The 14,815-nt window shown below is 34.3% G+C and overlaps 1 protein-coding gene and 1 long non-coding RNA gene across 2 annotated transcripts in view; both read right to left on the bottom strand.

Annotated features, from left to right (window-relative positions):
- Positions 1-3,358, bottom strand: part of LOC145266691 (uncharacterized) — a 31,568-nt gene extending 28,210 nt beyond the window's left edge. Inside the window, exons 1-2 of the mRNA XM_080122616.1 lie at positions 3,322-3,358; positions 806-976 (exon numbers count right to left, since the gene is read on the bottom strand). Coding sequence (XP_079978742.1) covers positions 806-976; positions 3,322-3,358 — 208 coding nt within the window. The remainder of the gene's footprint in view (positions 1-805; positions 977-3,321) is intronic.
- A 4,691-nt stretch (positions 3,359-8,049) lies between these two features.
- Positions 8,050-13,987, bottom strand: LOC145266721 (uncharacterized). Its single transcript, XR_013864780.1, has 3 exons — positions 13,795-13,987; positions 11,508-11,672; positions 8,050-8,194 (listed from the first exon to the last, which is right to left on the bottom strand). It is a non-coding gene; the product is annotated as an uncharacterized LOC145266721 (long non-coding RNA).
- Between the last annotated feature and the right edge of the window lie 828 nt (positions 13,988-14,815).

Here is a 14,815-nt window from a genome sequence, read left to right on the forward strand (position 1 = left end):
ATACTTTCGTATATTAATTTATGTGATTAAATCAACCAAATGCTGGCCAATAGCAGAGTCCAAGGCTGCAGAAGGAGGGAGCCTTGGACTCTGCTATTGGCCAGCATTTGGTTGACAACCTGTGCTGTGCCGATAGATATAAAATAGATTGGTTCGAGGTGCTACATAGAGCGGACTCCAAAAACCATTTAAAGATTTTGGAGGCCGTCTCTATCGCGGTGCGTCAACCTTCTTTGTGCCGGCAAAAAGAAACATCAAACGCATTGTTTCTCTTTGGGGAACTTTGAATTTTTTCTCCCGCTTTTTTTTTTTTTTTTTCTCCCTCGTTGTGCCAACATTTTTAATCGTTTTTTAAACGTAAATAAATTTAATTAATGTCCCCGTACGTTGGCACATTAAATAAGTTCCCCAATAGAACTCTTTATTTTCGTCACAATGTTATTTAGATTGCTATCGATTTACTCCTGAAGAGATGATAGCCGAAAGAGCTCTCGAGAAACTTCCGCCTAGTATTTTATTTAAAACCATATACAAATTCTGTACCTCTAAACATATATATATATATATATATATATATATATATATATATATATATATATATATATATATACTTCAGAATAAAGTTATCCAACAAATGAACTTGTATGGAAACCTGGGATTATAGGTCTTACAATATATTAGTGATGTGAGCTGGTGAACTTATTGTTTGATATAACCGGGATGTTGGGGGTCTTAATATTTCGAGAATGTCATCTCTTTTTCAAACGAAAAAGGACCCAAGAATGTCTTTAAAAAAACTACTAACCTGTTTCCTTTGAACACTGAGAAGCATTTGTGGCCCCTACTTCCAAGGTGGTCGTATTCGCTGGGCATTTGATGCAGTACATACTGCCCACCTCACTTGCATAATAACCAAGACTACATTTCGTACACGAACCATAGTCTCTTGCTGGTTGATGACCAGCTGGGCACTTTACTGAAAACAGGAAGCGGAAATAAAATTTAAAAAGAAAAATTTACAATAGAATTCAATTATCAGCATAAAAATGTTTTCCTGGGATTACATTAGCATTGGTCTTCAGGAAACCGACTCAAAGTAAATAATTCCTGATCCTGCATTGATTTTGGAATCGTTCTGTCACTATTTGTATATGGATTTACATTCTAGGATTGTTTTATATTCATGCAGTCTAACGTATAATAGTCAAAACGAGACTTTTTATTTATACACTAGCGGGGGGGGGGCAGGCGTAAAGTACGCTTAAATATAATATTTTTATTTGTCCAGACTTTGTATAGATTATTATAGAGACGTGATTTCAAAAGTAAAAAAAAAATATTTAGGTGTCATCAGCTAGAATCGAAACCGAACCATTCAAATCTGGTGACGTTATCACTGCACCAGCGTGACATGTATATGAACCGATCAAAAATAAACTAATCTTTATTATCGCTGGACCCACAAACAAATTTAAACAAGCACTTGCCCGATTCGAATATCTACACAGCTATGCGGATTACCCAATATATAGCTTGGACATTATTACCAAACGGATGTAAAGAACGTATAACATGGATTTTACCAAGCAAGCTGGATCTACAAAAACATTCATATCCTTTTTCTACAAATCCTCCTGCTACAGGACTTCTGATAAATGTATTATTTTCACTTTGACTTTCCATGTCTCACTGACTTTAGCAAATAAGGTGCATACTTTTATAACTATTTGCTAATATTTTCTCTCCTCTGATGAGATGGTAGACATCGAAACCCTATAGGTTAAGGAGATTAATTTTCTAAAGCATTCTTTGTCTTGCTTAGAATAATAAAAATTCTTTGATATGAAACTCAACCACTTCATTTCATTTCAATGAGAGTTTTTTGAAATTCATTGAATTACAATTTAATTTATTTGCTCTATCTTGCATATCGAGCAATTCTTGTTTAGATGGGATAACTTATAGAATATTACTGCCAGTAATATTTTGTAAACCTACAATCTCACGTTTCCATAACAACTGATTGTTAAATAAAAACTAATCTGAAGAATATATATATATATATATATATATATATATATATATATATATATATATATATATATAAATACTAGTAATGCACCCTATCTTGGGTTGAGCACATTGGGGAAGTGATATACAAACTGTCATTAGCGTATTAAGCGACGCTCTTTGTGTAAACAAATCGAGCGGAGGCATTTCGGTGATGTCAAAACATCGTTAAGTCATTACCCACATAGCAACAGCCGTATAGCGCAATGGTGAGAAGCCTTTACTGTCATTTGGGCGGCCGGGTTATATATTGTTTTGTTTTGGTTTTAGCGATATGTTTTGAATGAATTCAATTATTTACGAAAGCGCATTTTTTACCTATATGCGAGTTGGGAATAATTTTCCCTTTTAACCAATTTGGTACACCCACATGGGGAGCGGTATATATATTATTTTTAAATGTAAACTACTTCGTTTAGTCACATAAATTAATATACGAAAGTATAAATTTATGCGTAAACTTTAAGTATTTACTTCAACAGTGCTCAATATGTATGTAGAGCTAGGTAGTAAGTTATAAAATATATATGGCGATTAAGCTACACAGAATATTCCGCGTTTCATCCACACTAGGGTTCCTCAGGCTTATGCATACGCGGAATATTCTGTGTAGCTTAATCACCATATATATTTTATAACTTACTACTATATATATATATATATATATATATATATATTCTAGCCGCACTGATGAGCTGTGATACAGCGAAACAGTACTGTATGTGGATTACTATAATGCTCCTTATCATGAGTTGAGCATATTGAGAAGTGATACATGAATTACCATTAGCGTATTAAGCGATACTCTTGGTGTAAACAAATCGAGTTTAGGTATTTCGGACGATGTCAAAACATCGTTAATTCACTACTCGCACAGCAGCCGATTAGCGTAATGGTTAGAAGCCTTGACTGTCATACGGGCAGTCGGGTTTCGATCCTGGCTTGAGGTAGTTGCCTGTCTAACAGCACTGATGAGCTGTATTTATCTTTATTAGCAATACTTATGTGGATGACTATATATATATATATATATAATCAATATTATATATATATAATCAATATTATATATATAATCAATATTATATATATAATCAATATTATATATATATAATATTGATTATATATATATAATCAATATTATATATATATAATCAATATTATATATATAATCAATATTATATATATATAATCAATATTATATATATATATAATCAATATTTATAATACAATAAATATACTGCAAGAACAGACCCACATTGTAACAATAAAGAATCATTCCGTCTTCCATATTTCTTATGGCATTGTTAAGATCCTAGCATAAATATGCAGGCTCCAATATGTTTAACTCCCCGAAATGCTAACTAAATCCCCAAAGTACAGACTTTAAACTGTTTTTAAAATGGGTGCTTACAAATAAGTCATATAATTTTACATAACAATGATTGAATTATATATATATATATATATATATATATATATATATATATATATATATATATATATATATATACGTTTTATTTTTTATTACCGTATCTTTCTGTTAAGTTACATTATTGTTTCAGCTACTTGGCCGTTTTTTTGGCCGTCTGTAGCTTCCTCAGACTTTTACAGGTAGCTGAAACAATAATGTAACTTAACAGAAAGATACGGTAATAAAAATAAAACGCATATTTGCTCTACAACTGTATTGAGCACTCAGTTTTTATTAATTACCATTTCCACTATATATATATATATATATATATATATATATATATATATAACTATACATATACATATATATGATGATTATTTCTGCATCTTTCCCGATAATCGCCGTCACACTTAGTTTTCCCCATCTCGTCGTCCACGCCATCTTAGATGACTCTGCAGTCCTGCTGCAGATTTACATATCTTGAAGCAGATGTGACAGAAGTTGGCCATCTCTCTTCCATAAGTGTTATTGCGTCCGTGTGCACGTAGATGACTCTTTAATCCAGCTTTAGTTGGCTTCCTCTTGAGGTTGAAGGGTATTCTGATGAACAATCACATGTCTTCTCAAACCAGCAGTAGACTTGCAAACTTTGTTGCATATTAAACAGATCGTTTGGTTCGGACTAATAGGTACAAAATTGACCTGAGTTTTGTGTGACAAGGTGGTTGAGGTAGTCAGCTTTTGATAGAAGCACTCGTTCACAAGTGTCACATTTCCAGCTCTATGTGTCATACATGATGATGATGATTGCAACGTCTTGTCAGACGGGTGCCACTCCCTCAGACATTTAAAATCCATGAGCCCAAATGTCTGAGGGAGTATCTATACAAATATGATGTTAAAGAGTCTTAGCTTTGTACGACAGCTAAGTGTCTCTCTCGGTTCAAAACGTTGAGATTCAGCAACAAGCAAGAGCAAGATAGCCAGCAACAAATTAAACTTCAGACCAGCTTAATGCGGGTACTGGTCTTCCGCTTTATGGTTTTTTAAATCAGAGATTTGCTTCTCCTAGAAAGGTTGCCTTCACCACGGCTTACGGGAGCCCTCTCTATCCCAATACACATATACACGCACACAAATATACACAGTGCTAGTTGGCCGTTGACCCAGAAAAAGAGTTCATTCGCCCTTTGGAAGGTCTTGTTTTTAATCCTCCAGGGAGACTAGCCGCCCTCCTCACCAAACAAGTCTGGTGGGGGAGCCAGTTTAGTCGCCGGTGACCCGACCATGAGGCAGGTAGTACTGGGTTACATGGTACCAGTAGCATATCACATGACCATACATATGTGTCATACATACATACATACATACATATATACATGATGATCGCAACGTCTTGTCGGACGAGTGCCACTCCCTCAGACTCTTAAAGTCCATGAGCCCAAAAATTACTTTTTATTTATTTTTTTTTTAGTCCTACCAGTGAATTCACATGCTCAAGCAGGCATGACACTGAAGATGGTCATTGAAATCAATTATTACATGCCTCCAGCATTTCAAGCCTCCACACGTCACAACTTTTCCATCACCACAGGATCATTTTTATAGACAAATGCCCGAGGGAGTATCTATACACAGATGATGTAACAGAGTCTTAGCTTTGTACGACAGCTAAGTCTCTCTCTCGGTTCAAAATGTTAAGATCCAGCAACAAGCAAGAGCAAGATAGCCTGCAATAAGTTAAACTGCAGATCAGCTTAATGCGGGTACTGGTCTCCCGCTTTATGGTTTTTTAAATCAGAGATTTGCTTCTCCTAGAAAGGTTGCCTTCACCACGGCTTACGAGAGCCCTCTCCACCCCAGCACACACATACATACACACAAACACACACGGTGCTAGTTGGCCATTGAATCCAAAAAAGGGTTCATTCGCCCTTTGGAAGGTCTTGTTTTTAATCCTTCAGGGAGACTAGCCACCCTCTTCCCTAAACAAATCTGGTGGGGGAACCAGTTTAGTCGCTGGTGACCCGACCATGAGGCAGGTAGTACTGGGTTACATGGTACCAGTAGCATATGACATAACCTGACTATACATACATACACCTTTCTTTCTCTTTTTCTCACTTTCAAAGAACGATTGTTTGATGAAATTTTTGTTAAGAAAGATATTCCAGTCAATGAAATAAGGGAAAGCTCGCTTTGATATACAAGAAGACGTTTCAACTTTTATGCATTTTATTAGATTGCACATTTAAAAGTCATAATGCATATCCAAATAAAAAAAAAATGGACAATAATAGAATTAAAATAGACATGACTCAGTCGAGAAGGTAATGCATGGGAGATGTGTTAACACTTTGGACAAACGTAAAATGGGGTCATTATTAGGGAATGAAGGATATAAAATACCTGTGACTTTGATTTTGGAATCGTTGCATCACCAATTATGATATTAACCTTTTTTTTCATGGATGCTTTTAGCTATTTCCTTGCAATTTCCATTAAAAAATATCCAATCATTGTTTTACATAAACTTCAGTCTTAGCCCGGAATATCCAACAGTCTTTATTTTATCACCATTTAATATCACTGTATAGCATAATTACGTTGGATCACGAAAGTTAAGCAACATTGGGTCTGGTCAGTACAAGATCGATGACCCTTTAGGAATAGCTTAGGTATTTCGGACGATGTCAAAACATCGTTAATTCACTACTCGCACAGCAGCCACCGATTAGCGTAATGGTTAGAAGCCTTGATTGTTAAGCAACGTTGAGTCTGGTCAGTACCAGATCGGTGCCTCTTTAGGAATAGAAGACGCTGTATATAGGAGGACGTCGACACTTTGTAAGAGCTGCAAAAAAACTAGTGTCATCATCTCCCCTGATGGGATATACATGTAACCGGAGATCGTTTGTGAATTTCATACTCCCATGAAGCGTCTTCCTTTTTTAGGAGGAGCCGGTTCGATCTGCCCAGGGTTAGTACTGCTTCAATTCTGTTCATCCACCATAACTAAATATTTAGAGGTTTTAAAAGAATCAAAACCAGTAACTATCGGAATTGCCCTATTACTAAGATATATATATCTATTTGTGTTGGGACGATTAATCGGAATCAGGAATTGGAAAAATCGGAAAATTTAGAGGTATCGGAATTGGTATCGGAATCGGAAAAATTAATGCCTATTTTTTCGACGCCAAAATGATTCTTTTAATTGTTTCTTTTTATTTGATTTTGTTTAAAGTAAAATCTCCCATTGCTCGTTAAAATGATAAAATAATAAATATTTATTGATTTAAAATATCAGGACCTAAAAAAATGATCTAAAAACGACATCTCTGAAAGAAATAAACATTATACCGGTTGTGATAAGGAGCAACTGGCTTAATAAAACAAAGAATCTTCAGAAATACTTAGAAGCAATCCCAGGAAGACCAAGCTGTAGCAGAATACACATAGCAGCAATAAAGGGAACAGTATATATCTTTAAAAGAGTCCTCGGATATAAATTTAAATCGTAATGGAATCAAGATTTAGCTCAATGAGGAGTTAGCTCCCTTTGATCCCTTAAAACTAACTAATCGGTCATGTTTATGTTGTTACATAATGGATAGTGATTGCATCAGCTAGTGTTAATCTTAATAAGGACTGAACTAAGTACGGATCAAAGTGACACAACGTCTTGGAATCAAACGAGTTTCCACACAAGGTTATGTGTGGGATTAAATAGGTCAAATTAAATTGAAAACAAATTATACATCAGATGAAATAAAATATGCATCAAGTGCGCTTGAAAGCCAAATCACAAGGTAATATTAGGAAAATAAACAGACATTTTACTTGTTTGAAACAAATTTCAGACAAGTAAAATATTTAAAGAATCAGAGTTCAATAGAAACGCGGTTTTAATTTGAATAAAATAAAATACGCATCAAGTGTGCTTGAAAGTCAAATCGTAACGTAATATTAGGAAAATAAACAAATATTTTACTTGTTTGAAATTTATCACAAATATATTTCAGAGGTAGACTCCATCTTCAGTGTGTTGTTTTGTTTCTTTTTTCTTATGAACTCTCATCCTTGACGTTATTCTCGCGTTGCCTACGCACAGTTCAAACATTTCAAAATACAACCGCTAGATACAACACGCGGCTCTTTACAAACGGACTTCTTTCTCCAACTTAACAACATGGCAAGGAAGAAGAAAAGGAAAAAAGAAACAAAATAATACGCTGAAGATGGAGTATACCTCTGAAATATATTTGTGATAAATTTTAAATAAGTAAAATATTTGTTTATTTTCCTAATATTACGTTGTGATTTGGTTTTCAAACGCACTTGATGCGTAGTTTATTTCATTCAAATTAAATCAACGTTTCTATATGACCTCTCATCCTTGATGTAACTGAAGTATAATAATAATAATAATAATAATAATAATAATAATATTAACAACAACAATAACAATTATGCATAAAATGGTCAAAGTTTTAATAAATCCTTCAGAATTGAAAGTAAAATACATAATGTCTCTGTACTTACATATGACACAGTCAGAACTAGTGGTAGAAGTATTACCAAATGTCGTAAAGCCACTCGGACAAGAGATGCATGTATAATTTCCTCTCTCACTTTGGTAGGTGCCCTGGGGGCAGGCTCCGCATGAATTTGTAGAGCTAATAAACTGATAGCCCGGCGGGCAGTCCACTGGAACCAATAAACAAACAAAATCAAATTAAAAATAGCAAAAGAAATAGTAAAATAACATCTAAGCTTCTAAAAGCCCCCCCCCCACCTAGCTTTATTATTCTTAATATCCAATCAATTCCCAACTATCAATCCCTACTATATTTATTTGTCCCTTGGCAAAAAGAGGGTGGGCCTGTAAATTCACCCTTGTCCGTTCGTCCATTCGTTTGTCCGCACTTTTCTCAAGAACTGCGCCTTGGAATTTTTTGAAATTTTGCACAAACATTAAACATGATATAAGTAAAAAAGTAACAGAACGGATTTTCCGGGACAACTGGTTGCCCCTCTAGGGGTGCCTTTCGGATTAAAATGGCTAAAATTGACACTTTTGTGTCTATTAAAAAAAATTTGATGCCTTGTATTTTTATAAAAATTTCTGGAAAGTTGTAACTAACTTATTTCTATATAATTTTGTTTGTCTATAATTCGCGATAACTCTTGGGGCTCTTTTAGGGCTAATAAAAACACTCCACTTTTGAGACTATTTTACCATATTTGTCCAAAATTTTCTGTGTATGTCTATTTAGCAGCTTTGCATAGTGCGGAACTCAAATTTAAATATGTCAAGGCCTTGGGGACTTTTGGGGCTAAATGGGGGGGGGGGGGGATGATGGACTTAGTCATTTCCTTTTTTTCATAGTGCAGAACTCAAATTTACATATGTTAAGGCCTAAAACTGTATCGTTTGTTCATTTTCACCAGGATTTGACGTCTCTTGGAGACTTTTGGGGCTAAATGGGGGGGGGATGATGGACTTAGTCATTTCCTTTTTTTCATAGTGCAGAACTCAAATTTACATATGTTAAGGCCTTGGAGGCTTTTGGGGCTAAATGGGGGGGGGCGCAAATGCTGAACTTAGTCATTTTTTTATGCTTCGTTAACTCTGCACTCACGGGGGGCCATGCATGCTTCACTTGTTTATTATCTACCATGAACACTTTTTATTTTTTACTCTTTTTTTTTTAATTTGCTATGAATTTTTATAAATTTTTAATATTTTAATTTTTAATTATACTCTTATGGCAATACAAATGTAATAGCAGGCCGCCCGGCATTGCCCGGTCGTAAAATACGCTTAAATATGGTATTTTAATTAATGCAGATTTCGTATTTATTACTATATTATATTGGACCCAATATGTAGCAATGATTTAAAAAGATAAATTAAAAATTATTCATGCGCCACCGCCAAGAATCAAAACCAAAACGTTTAACTTATGATTTACTTTTTCCTTTGACGTTAATGCCTGACCTATGAAGACATGTTTGCTGCAAGGCTAAAAATTAAAACGTGAACCAATAGCTATTACGTTATGCATGCATATTCGTAATGCCGTCATTCGACTTTCACCTGGCAAATTCTATTTTTTTTAAATTTTGACACTTTTGCACTGATTTTCCGTGGCTAAAACCCAAATATAAAGTTTCGGATAGGTTTGAATACCCTATATAGTAAGTTTCATGCATGCAGACCAATAGTTGACAAAGGAGTTTGGTAGGCAAAATTTTTTAAACAAATATATATATGCATACATAAATATATATAAAAAAATGTTTGTGTATACTATAACCTTTTTACGCAAATATTACGCAAGTATAAATCATGTAGAATATCTGCACGAATATAATTACATGTAATAGTTAACTAAAGATGATCATCTCATAAGAAAACTGAAAAACTAATAGGAAATTAATTAAAATGAATGTTTATAAGAATATGCAAATTAGCTAGATCTTTTGCATATGAATGAAATTCCGTGACCCATATATAAGAAAGTTGTATTTTCTTTTTAAATAAACAGAAAAAAGGTGAACCCTTTCTCTGTTCCGGCAGATACTGCAACCAAAGACCATTACCCTTGTGGCAAGCAGTTTCTGGTGCATGTAGGGGCAACCCTATATACCAAGAGGCTCTCACTACCAGCTCCCCTCTCCCCTCCTATCAGGGAAGCTGGTTCCCCTTTCCCTTCCCCCTCTCCCCTCTACACATTAAAAAAAAGCCTCATGCCTAATTTGCTCAGTGGGGAAGCAAAAAAATACCAAAACAGAAAAAAGGTTCGATTTTTTTTCTTCTTGGCCTTCAGGTCCAGATCTTTTTTCTGTTATCAATGTGTAGTATCTGTTCCGGCAGATACTGTAATCAAAGTAATATGTGGGAGCAACTCCACATATCAGACCATTGCTCTTGAGCAATCAGTTTTTGGTCAATGTAGGGGAAACCCTTCATACCAATTGTCATTATTCAGTTCCCTCTCGGGGGAGCTGGTCCTCCTCCCCTCACTCTCCACATTTAAAAATGGCCTTGTGCCAAATTTTCTCAGTGGGGAAGCAAATAAATAACTAAATAGAAAAAAGTGTTTTTAATATGAATATCATTACACTAAAAAAAAAAAACAAATTCATGGAAGTATAGATATATGATATCTGGACAAATTAAAATATCATATTTAAGCGTATTTTAAGACCGGGCAAAGCCAGGCCCCTCACTAGTGGGTTCATATCTAGAGTTTTTTTGTTTTTTTTTTATAAGAATAAGCGTGTCACGCCCAAAATACTTAAAAAGCAATCACAAGCTGACTGCCATGACGAGAATTGTGACTGAAGACAACACTAGGTTTCGTTTCTCAGCATTAGATGACCCCCCCCCCAAAAAAAAGGTTGATATGCCGTAAAACAACCACACCAAACCTTACAAGTTGGCTATGCATCACTCTTTAGAGAGGCGTGTCTTTTTTTTTTTTTTTTTTTTTTTAAGATATAATTTTCTCAGTGGGGAAGCAAATAAATAACTAAATAGAAAAAAGTGTTTTTAATATGAATATCAAGACACACACACACAAAAAAAAAATTATAAGAGTATAGATAATTTATAATTTATATTTCTCCTATATCAACGGGTTAGGGTTAGGGTTAGGGTTAGGGTGCATCCAATTTTTACTAGGTGGTATGATGTGAAACCACACCAACGACCATAACCGGGACCGGAAACTTTGTTTTCATCACTCTCAAGGCGTCCCTGTTATTGATAATCCAGCGATGCATTTGGAGGGCGCTGGCAATGGTCCTGTTATCATAACTTGGATCGGTAGAGAGCATGTGTTGTATAGTGGCGCATCTTTGATCTCGATTATTGAACATACATGATAGAAGTCTTCTATGACTCTTGGGGTTTGTACACAACTGGCCAACCAGTAAATGGTCTGCAACAATAACAGAAAACCGGTTTTCATCAAACAGAAATGGAATCATGTCGTCTTTTCTAGTTGCTTACCTTCTGTACAATTAGCGACGTCTGTACTGCCTGTTCCAGGAGTTGTGAAGTTTAGGTTAGAACAGGTTTCACATTTGGTGTTTCCTGCTTGAGATTTGAATGTTCCTTTTTCACATGGTTTGCAAGAAGTTGAGTTTATCTTATAGAAACCAGGTGGACAGGGCGCTGTAAATAAATAAATAAAAAATGTTTAGAATAAATGCGCGTTCCATTGGTGCTTATGCACTTTTGTTACCGCGCTATTTTTAAAAAAATAGTATTTACAAGTTAAATCCAAGTTTTACGATATCTTTTGCACTAGCCTGGGTGCCCAGCATTGCCCCGGTGTTTGGAGGTGTGTGCTAACCAAAAAAAAAAAAATGGTAGTAGGCAGGCAGACTCGAACCCGTGCCCCGAAGGAGGAAAGAAACGTGAAAAAAACATGTGACGTCTTTGCTGCTGCGTCCATCACCAAATCGGAAGTGGTGAAGGTATAAATCAAAGCTAGTCAATCGAAAAGAGGGGATGACTTTCGAAAATATCGGTGAAAATAGCGACCCCTCCCTGAAGAAAAGTGCCCAGTTGAGGATGAAGGAATTAATGTCTTTGGCTAATTTTTCGATATTTGTCGTCCGAAGGGTCGAGCTTCAGAACGATACTAATCTCGTGAAAAAAAAAAAACATATATATATATATATATATATATATATATATATATGTATATATATACATATATATATATATTAAGTAATGTGATTTACAATTTAAAATTAAAAAATTAAAAAAAAATTTTTAAATTTAAAAATCAAATTTCAATCAAATTAAAAATCAGTTTCATAAGAAGGAACAACAACAAAATCAATTATCTGTACGATCGTTTCGGAAATCCGTGCTTTTTATTGTAGTATACATGAAGTTATGTAGAAAAATTATATATAGTTTTTTTGGTAAGCACGGTCTCCTCATCAGCAAATTTAGGAGGATTTTTATTGAATTTAAAAGACACCATAAATAAACCTAGCATTAAAAGTAAGGCAGATGAATCTGAAAAAATTGAAATAAAAGGTTTGGATTTAAAATTTATAAGAAAATTAATATGGGTTAGAGATAGAAATGAGTAGAAAAAAATATGTATTTTTGAATTTACATAATAAATTTGATTTAAAAATATATAGAGATAGTTACCTTTTAGTTTTTCTTTTTTTGAAATCAGGAATTGTGTTTAAAGTAGTTATTTAGATGTTTGCTATAGCTTTTTATTTTATTGAATGATGAATTTTAAAAGGGCGACACTCGCGCAATAAATTGTTTCCGTTAGCGTATTTTTGATTTAAAGACGCTACAGTTTATATATAGAGAGAGAATATTTGTTTTACAAGTTTTTAAGGGGAGATAATTGTCATGTATTATTGACTTTATTTATTATTTGTTTTACGGGTCTAAGGGAGGTAATTGGTCTAACTTAATTTATTAAAAAAAAAAAACAAAAAAAAAACAATTGTAATCTATATTTACTAATGAGTAATTTTTAATGATTTAAGGTGGTTTATATTTATTAAATTTAAACCAACGTTTATGATTACATGTCAGAAGCTCGTGTCTTGAATTTAATAGTTTGGTTGTACTTTTTATATCTTCTTTTATATTTACATATATATATATATATATATATATATATATATATATATATATATATATATATACTCTAAGCCGGAGTGGTAGTATCTGTTACGGTCCCAACTATGGGTTAAATAGAAACCAACTTGAAAGCAACAAATATATTCTATAAAAAATGCTCTTCAAAATCTTTGGATTCGGCATTAAATAACCTGAAAAGGGTTGATATGCCGTAAAACTATCGACTGGTGTTAATCGTGACACTCTGCACTGATGATTCCCGAAAGAATGAAACACTAGTGTCTGTAGGTATTTGATAATTATTATAGTAAATGATTATATATATATATATATATGTAGGTTAACATTTTCCAGAGGTGAAGCAATCAATGAAGTTTTTACGAGGTTCATACAAGAGTGCTCAATGCAAAAATAGAGCAAGATGTATATTTTATTTGTTTTACAAACTCATTTATATGTTGTTTCACTGTAAACTGTTTCCAGTTTTCATTACGGACTCTGCTTTTGTATAAGTAGTATTTCCTAAAGAGGTCTCTAGTTACTTGTAACTGGCTGACCGAAACATGTCCACAAATGTGTAGCAACATATAAATGCGTATGTGAAACAAATAAAACACAGAGTTTTCAGAAATAAATGCTGACATTTAAAATTAATATAATAATGACTTACGGATAGAGCAGTTAGCAGCCGAGATGGATCCAGGGGCTGACGTCGTGTTCTTTCCACAGGCAATACAAGTAGCTTCATAATCGAATTGACGGTAATATCCGCGAGGACATATTTTGCAGCTTCCGTTTTCAATCAGCTGATATCCTGGTGGACATAAGTCTGTAAAAATAATAACAAAAATGAAAAATCATAATAAGTTCTTAAAAAAAAAAGAAATAAAGAAAAGAAAGTCACCCGTTGGGTCAACCACTGAAATCAAGTTAGATTGTTTGAATTAGGAAAAAGAGTTTGCTAAGCCAATATATGTTTTAAAATAAACAATCTCTTAACATTAATCTTTCTGTTACCTCCTCTCTCTCTCTCTCTCTCTCTCTCTCTCTCTCTCTCTCTCTCTCTCTCTCTCTCTCTCCCTCTCTCTCTCCTCATTCATTTTCTCTCTACCAGTGACTTTTAATAGTATTAACACTTGTGGTGATATTCCATATTGTTTATAAGAGACTATGTCAATCTTCTTTTTTCCAATTAATTTTATTATCTTGGACTGTTATTAAAGAGAGAGGGGGAGAGAGAGCGAAATAGAGTGAAAGAGAGAGAGAGAGGTGGGAGAGAGACAGAAAAAGAGGTGGGGAGATATAGAGAGGTGGGAGAGAGACAGAAAAGGGACAGAAAAAAGAGAGAAAGAGAGAGAGGGAGATAAAAAGAAAGAGAGAAATGAAGAAAGATGGAGAAATGAAGGAACGAGAGAAAGAGGGAGAAAATGAGAGAGAGAAAGAGAAGGAGAGAAATAAAGCGAGGAATAGAAAGGGGATAGAGAGAGAAAGAGAGAGAGAGAGAGAGATAAGGAGTAAGAGAAAGAGAGAGGAAAAGAGAGAGGGGGAGAGAAAAAGAGAAAGATAAAAACAGAAAGTGAAGAAGAGAGAGATAGAAAGAAAGGAAGAGATAGAGTGAGAAAAACAAAGAGATAGAGATAGAGGAAGTAGAGATAAAGATAAAGAGAGAGAGAGAAAGAGAGAGAGAGAGG

The sequence above is a fragment of the Euprymna scolopes genome, chromosome 41, assembly GCF_053919585.1.
Source record: "Euprymna scolopes isolate OS-2025 chromosome 41, ASM5391958v1, whole genome shotgun sequence".
Taxonomy (NCBI): domain Eukaryota; kingdom Metazoa; phylum Mollusca; class Cephalopoda; order Sepiida; family Sepiolidae; genus Euprymna; species Euprymna scolopes.